At 41.4% G+C, this 7,689-nt stretch overlaps 1 protein-coding gene and 1 pseudogene across 7 annotated transcripts in view; both read right to left on the reverse strand.

Moving 5' to 3' along the window:
* The window catches only part of GCC2 (GRIP and coiled-coil domain containing 2), an 88,444-nt gene extending 81,120 nt beyond the window's left edge, over positions 1-7,324 (reverse strand). For 6 of the 7 annotated variants that reach the window (XR_004974003.1, XR_004974004.1, XM_036349217.1 and 3 more), the window contains exons 1-4: positions 7,211-7,324; positions 6,800-6,856; positions 5,743-5,827; positions 4,563-4,630 (exon numbers count right to left, since the gene is read on the reverse strand). Coding sequence is in view for 4 of the 7 variants with exons in the window: in XM_036349217.1 (XP_036205110.1) it covers positions 4,563-4,630; positions 5,743-5,827; positions 6,800-6,856; positions 7,211-7,216 (216 nt within the window). In the remaining 3 variants the exon portion in view is untranslated. Of the gene's footprint in view, positions 1-4,562; positions 4,631-5,742; positions 5,828-6,799; positions 6,857-7,210 lie in introns of those variants that run through there. The other variant, XM_036349218.1, reaches the window with a different exon arrangement.
* Positions 3,150-3,515, reverse strand: LOC118676010 (annotated as a pseudogene).
* Positions 7,325-7,689: the final 365 nt, after the last annotated feature.

Here is a 7,689-nt window from a genome sequence, read left to right on the forward strand (position 1 = left end):
GAAAAAAGGGGGAGAAATATCTACATATAAATCAGAGATTAAACAGAGTATGTAATATGAACAATTATTTGGCAATAAATTGAAAACTGGAATGAAATGAATAGAAATTCCTAGAAAAATGTAGCTTTATTAACTCAAGGCAAATAATTAAAAGTTTAATTAACACCACTCTATCTACTTAAAAATCAAACCAGCTATTTAAAATTGTCCACCAAAGCAAACAGGAGAAATAGATAGCTTAACTGGTGAGTTCTATCAAATTTTAAAAGAACAGATTATACCAATTACATATGAACTTGTTCAGACAAAGTGAAAAACAAGAAGAATTCCCAAGTTATTCTATAAAACTGGCATAACTTGATACCGATATCCAAGGACTTCACAGGAAAAGCACAGACCCATTTCACCACAAATATAAAGTAAATCCTTAATGTTAAAATCATAAGTACATTTCATCATCCATCATCCTTGAATTGCCTACCTCTGGACTTATATCCTATATAATAAAGAGGCAATATGCAAATTGACCCCCACACCATCACAAGATGGCTGCGCCCACAGCGGAGGCGGGGTTCCCGTAATGAGCAATCAGCAGGGACCTGAGGCTGCGTGGCGCCAGGGCAGGGGATCTGAGGCTGCACCCCCCGCCTGGTGGGGCTTGACGGGGGACCTCAGGCTGCGCCATCTGCCCTGGGCCAGGGGGACCCGAGGCCGCGCCCCCCCCACCAGGCCAGGGGACCTGAGGCTGTGTCCCTCACCCAGCAGGGCTTGACGAGGGCCCTGAGGCTGCAACCCCCGCCTGGCGGGGCTTGATGGGGGACCTGAGGCTGCGCTCCCTGCCCGGCGGGGCTTGATGAGAGTGAGGCTGGCCGAGTCTGAATTTTGCCCAATGGGGGTGGGGCAGGTCGGGTCTGGGTCTCGCGCAATTTCAAGGTGCACGCGGGGGAGACTTGACTCTGGGTCCCGCAAGGTACCCCAGACTCTGACAGGAGAAAGATTTTCATATACATTTTACTAATTTTCTTTCAGTTCTGACACTTCTATTATAGAGAAAGGGCAAATAGCAATATTAAAATATTTCCTCTAATTAATTCCCTTTTAATGTGCATGAATTTCATGCACCGGGCTACTACTGAAATAATAAAGAAAAACTGTTATTTAAAAAAACAGAGATGTAGGAAGTTTAGACTTCTATGTCAAGTTATAGCTATTATTCAAACACTAGAGGCCCGGTGCATGAAATTCATGAACGGGGGGGGGGGGGAGGGGGAGTTCCCTCAGTCCAGCCTGCAACAATGCCAGTGTCCCTCATCTCGGCCTCTGGCCCAAGGACCCTTCCCTCCCCTCCCTCCATGCGGCTGGGGCACGGACACTGGGCTTGTGTTGCCGGGGCAAAGCTGCCAGTGTCCCGTCCCGGCCACAATGGGTGCTGCCGTCTTTGTCACGGAGTGAAGGCTAATTTACATATTACTCTTTTATTAGATAGGATGAGAGCAGAACAAATCCATTTGAATACATAAGATGACAAAAATTTTCCTCCCATGCATCCATTCTTAGGAAGCTATAGAAGGACATGCTATACCAAATGAGAGGGTTAACCAAGAAGGTGAAGACATGTGACCTAGAAACAGAAGGGCCAACATAGGAAAGCAGTGTAGAAATTCACAGAATCATGGCAAGAGGCCAAGTCCAGGAAAGCTGTGCAGCAATACTAGAGAACCACTAGATCAAATTAGTGCAGGAGAGTACTAATTTGACCATTTGGAAAACAGAAGTCATTGTAAAAGACAGCTAAATTTTTGCCAAACCTTTACTTTCTGGGACTTGTGTGGTTAGGATAACATGGGCTAATTATTAAACTAATAACCTGCCCTAACCGGTTTGGCTCAATGGATAGAGCGTCAGCCTGTGGACTGAAGGGTCCCAGGTTCGATTCTAGTCAAGGGCATGTACCTTGGTTGCGGGCACATCTCCAGTAGGGGGTGTGCAGGAGGCAGCTGATCGATGTTTCTCTCTCATCAATGTTTCTAACTCTCTATCCCTCTCTCTTCCTTTCTGTAAAAAATCGATAAAATATATTTAACAACAACAAAAATGTCTCCTGCAAAAAATTAAAATAAAATAAAAGGCAATGTTGGCTAACTTAGAGAAATTTTCTAATCTCATCTCTAGGAACAGTTTTGACAGAATAGGAGAATACATTGATTGGTGATAAGGAACAAATAAGGGGCAGATATTTAGGTATTCTAAAATGCAATTTTGTAAAAAGTATTTTAAGAGCTAAGAGTTAAATGATACAAATTAGAAGAGAATCTTTGTGGTTTTCTTTTCAAATACAAAAGCCTCCTTCTGGTGTGCATACATAAATGTGCATAAAACATTCCCACAAATACATAGTAATAATGATAATGAGCCCTAGCCAGTTTGGCTCAGTGGATAGAGCATTGGCCTGTGTACTGAAGGGTCCCAGGTTTGATTCCAGTCAAGGGCATATGCCTGGGTTGCGGGCTCAATCCCCAGTAGGGGATGTGCAAGAGGTAGCCAATTAATGATTCTCTGTCATCGTGATGTTTCTATCTCTCTCTTTCCCTCTCCCTTCCTCTCTGAAATCAATAAAAATATTTTTAAAAATAAAGTAATAATGATAATGAATAATTATCAAGTACTTATGTGACAGATCCAGTTCTACGTGCTATACATTTATTTACTCATAATACTCTAAACAACCCTGTAAAAAATAGGTATTATTATCTCTAGTCTACAGTTGAAGGAACTGAGTCACCGAGAATGAAGAAACTTAGCCATGGTCACACAGCTGGTAAGTGGCAGAGCAGGCAGGGATCTGAAGATCTGACAGGCAGTCTGGCTCCAGACTGTACTCTTAGATACCACGTAGTTGTACATTGGCCAGAACTGATTAAGAAAATAACATAATGACCAGATAAACAAAGAAAACTACTATGAATTCAGTAATATTTAAATAAATCAGTTCATTTTAAATCCAAGTATTGGTATTTGTGCATGCCATTCACTATATACTATTTTAGCTGAATAAAGAACAAAAGTATATTGCATGAGATGCAGAGGGATTTAAGACCTCCTGTAGTAACTTTCTGGAAGTCATTCTTTCTTTCTTTTTTTTTTTGAAGTGAACATATCATGATTTTATTGTCATATAATCAAACAAAATATGAAGCTTAGAACTGGATCACTTGACCCTTTCTTTTATCTCCTCCCAATTCAAAATGCTTGCATCTCTTAATAGCCAGCATTCTCTTAGATCTGCAGTTAGGCTCAACTCATTCAAACCTCAGCACAATCTTCTTTGTAGTTTTAGCCTTTTTTCGGAAAATCGGCTTAGTCTGCCCACCATAGCCACTCTGCTTCCTGTCATAACGCCGTTTTCCCTGTGCATACAGAGAATCTCTGCCCTTCTTGTACTGTGTTAACTTTATGGGGTTGATGCTTGCCACACTTCTTACAGAAAGTTCGGTGGTTTTAGGAACGTTCACCATTTCTGCGAGAGCTATCAGCAGGGAAAGCTCTGGGAGTCTTTCAATTGCTCACCGCTCACAAGTTTAGAGCCATCTAATAAGAGTGTAAGATAACATATAATAAAAGAATAGATCGCAAAACTCAAATTATAAATATGGAAAAGCAAGGAAAAAATGATTGCAGAGCTTTGAGAAGTGAAACTTTCAAAAGGTTAGGCCAAGTGGGGGAAGGAAAAAGTATTTAGTTATTAGGGTTAATGGCAGGTGATAAGCAACTCAGGTTCTTAAGCAGAATAACAAGGTAAAAATAACATTCTGTGATCTGGCAATTGGATATAGCAGTAAGAAGAGAAAGAAAGCCTAGTTAGGGGTTATTAAAATTAAGTCACATATGACATGAAGCGCTTCACACAGAGCCATGGACATGGGGAGAAGGAGGGTGAACTACCGCGTTATCTTGAAGGAAAAAAAATACTTCTCTGGTGACTGACACACACACAGTTAGAGACAGGAGAGCTGGGGAGTCTCTAATGTTAAAGGCCTCGAAAACGGTGCTGTCCCTGGTTGTCCAGAGAAGAGGATAGTCATGTTGAAGAGCAGACTCGAGAAATGAGCAAAAATTTTCCCCCCAATAGCTAGAAATTCGCCTGTGAGATATGGGTCAGTAGTCAAGTCCAGGGATACCTATCTACTGTAGGTTAAATGTATATGTAAATGATCAGCCCCCAAATCGTCATCAACGTCCTGGGCTTTCTGAGGGGGAGAGGGAAGAACAGGGCTGAGACTGAGTCAACAACCATAGTTACAGTGTGTTTGATGAAAAGGAGAGGGAATAATACTTATTTCAGAACAGAAAGGAGCCAGAGCTCATTTAACCCTCTCTTTTTACAGTCAGCCAGAGTGATTACAAACTTATCTAAGGGCAGAGAGGAAGTGGAGAAACAGAGGCAGAAAGCTAGAGAGTGCTCCAGGAGGCTGAGGGCCCTCACAGAAATCTGATAGGTCATTAGACATTTCCTCTAAGTAAATAAATCAAAATGAAAGCAATATTCACAACTGTTTCATCACCTTAATAACTTCATCAGTTCCTCCAGCAACAGGTTTTGATTTGAGTTCTTCAATTTCTTTCTCTAATTCTAAACAATTATTTAAAAAAAAAAAGAAAAAGATTCCAGTTCAGAAATAAAAAATAACTGGCTAAAGGAATAAGTACATTCTTAAAAAAAAAAAAAAAATCACTATAAATAAGAATACATTTTAGAAGCAGCAAATAATTTAAGAAAATATTAACCCATTATTATCTGTTATTTTCCTTTTTATTATGAAAAACTCCAAATATATAAAAGTAAAGAGAATAGACTGATTATTCGTCATGTGCCCATCACCTTGATTTGGCAATTATTACATAGCCAATCTTGTTTCATTCTGACCTGCATTCACTTTCTCCTTTCTATCAAATTTTTGAAGCAAATCCCAGACATTATTATTTCAGCTGTAAACAACTTCTTACTGTAGAATCTTAAAGCAACAACTAACCTCATATTAAACATACATGTTAATCTATTTCATCAACTCATGTCTAGGTCTGGGGCCTAGAACACCTTTCCAAATAAATTACTCTCTCTATCACAAATTGATCCAACCTCCCAAAACACAATTTGACCTTTCCTAACAGAAAATAAATCTTGGATTTTAGGCTGGGCAGTTAACATTTGTTAAGTCACTGAAAATTTAAGCACTAACCCACACATACTAAAAAGGATACTAATTTATTCATCCTTTTGGAATATAAAGAAAGGCAAACTAAATAAGGACTCAATCAACTTCAGCAAATAAATATAATTCAAAATTCCAGAAGTGGAAATCTTTTATTACTTTACTTAGGCCTTGTTTTACTTCTTTGGCTCACAACCTTGTGTCTCTAACATTTTAACTGACTACTCTAGAAAACATGCTTGACTCAGAAGAATATACAATCTAAATTAAGTTAAAAAAAGGTGCTTAATTCAACAAATTGTTTTAAATATCTTCCTTTATTTTAATAATTCAAAGGAACTGCAGTTTAGAGATGTGAGGTTAAAAAAATAATCAGAGGCAAATAGAATGTTAAATAACAAATTCCATTACACTGTCTAAGATTTTACTGGATTCACTAGTAAACAAAACAAACAAATGTACTATTAAAAAACTAATTTTTAACTATGATTAAATAATATTGTGATTAAGATAAACAGTTTCAACCCAATACCTGTGCATCTTGAATTAGCTTTCTGTATTAGCATCATTTGTTTCTTGGCAAACTTGATAAGATCTTCCTTGGGCAATGTTTCCAGCTGAAAGATGTAGTGACATTACCAATTTGTTATAATTCATGTTTCTACTATACTGCAAAAGAACATCACATCTCCCCAAAAATGAAAATCCTACTGTAAGTCAACCAAACACTACATTTTTAAAAATGAGCAAATGCAACTTCAATTATTAGTTAAGCAACTACTAGGAAATGTAAAAATAGCTCAGATATTGCTTACAGATATTGTCTTACAGATATTGCTGAAAGAGATGAAGACACTTTCTCCGTTTTGATTTCTTTAATTGTAAATTAGGGGACAAACTAATCCTACTTAAAGTTCTTTAGAGCTGTAAAAGTGTTTCATTCTATCCAAGACAAGTCTTTGACTACATGAAAACATGTAAGCATAATTCTTATAGCAATAAGATGAATCATGTTGCATTACGGCTTCAACTAAAACTCAGGGAAAATTACTTAACTTGTGGGCTCATCTGTAAAACTGGGGAACAATGGTAGTTATCTCATGGTTACCATGAAGCTGAAATGAAGGAGTGTTTAGAGTGCCTGAAACTTAGCATGCAAGTGATAAACCGCTATCCGTGAGAATCAGTGAAGGGTAAACGGCTGTACAGGGCCATGAAAATTACACTATTGAACTCTCTTCCCATCATAGGAGAAGCCTACAGAACAGAGTCCTTGACTCTTATCTACCCATGTCTGCTCTTTCCACTACACTATATGAATCTTCATAAATTAGACTGCTTTGTTTATATCTGAAAAATTGCAGAATTCTCAGCTGTGCTAACCAGGCGCAGGAAGTCAACAAAAAAATCAACTCTTTTCATACCAGTAAACTTACAAAGGGAACAGGTGGGTGACTGTGTAAATTAAAAGGGAAAGCCCTTGGAGAAAGGCTATTTCTTTTGAACCCGTCCCGCCCTCAATGCCGCAGTTTTCCAATTCATTAGCCTTCTACTCTCCAGGGAGCCTGCTAGTCAAGTATTCTCTTCACCTTCGATTTCCCGGCTCCAGGCGTGGCTGGTGGAGCCACTCCATGTTGGACAGGATCCTGCAAAACAATCAAACCCAAGTGGTCAGAACTGTTTTCCTAATCGGGAACAGAACGCGGAACCTTGAGAGGGAAAAACCCTTCCGTGGGATCAGGTGGAGGAAACCTTTACCGTGAGAAAGACCTGGGGAAGGAGGGGTCTGTCGCTGGGGCTGATCGTAGCAATCGTGTAGGAGCGGCTCTAATGGGCCTGGGACAGCGAGGGGCGGATTCGGGGACGGTGGGAGAGACTGCGGGGAGCTGCTGAGCCCTCATCCCGGGCCTACTCCCGCGTCCAACCCGGGGCCGCAAGGCTGGGCGAGAAGGTGGTGGGCCCCAACCCAAGTGCGCCGCACAGGGCTCGGGCCGCGTTACCTCCATGGCGGCTCGCCCGCCGCGGCCCCTGCAACCACGCAGTCCCCAGCCCGCAGCTCCGGTGCCCACTGGAACTTGCGTCTGCGCCGGCCTCTGACGTGGCCCGATGGCAGGTCAAAGGTGGCGCGCCTCCAGCTGCCCCACCCCACGCGTCTCCATGGCTGCGCCCCGGGCGCTTCCGCTTCCGCTCCTGCGGAGGCTAGCTCCTCCCGATGCCAGCCCCGCGCCCCGGGGGCACCTACCGGGGCTGCAGACGTAGGGAGGAGCCCCTGAGAGCCCAGTCACAGGGGTGAAGCTGGGGGCCGATCTACATGGCCAGTGAGTCAGTAACTTCCCTATATTTACTAGTAGTGAGCTAATTAGCATAGGGATTTACTGTTACTTGTGTGAGGGAAAAGGGGCCACATGCTAGTCTGATTAACTCAAGGAAAAGCCTGCATGGCGGCCTTGCAAACTCAGACCTAAAGTAACCACAAAGG

This window comes from Myotis myotis, unplaced genomic scaffold, assembly GCF_014108235.1.
Source record: "Myotis myotis isolate mMyoMyo1 unplaced genomic scaffold, mMyoMyo1.p scaffold_m19_p_2, whole genome shotgun sequence".
In the NCBI taxonomy this organism is placed as follows: Eukaryota; Metazoa; Chordata; class Mammalia; order Chiroptera; family Vespertilionidae; genus Myotis; species Myotis myotis.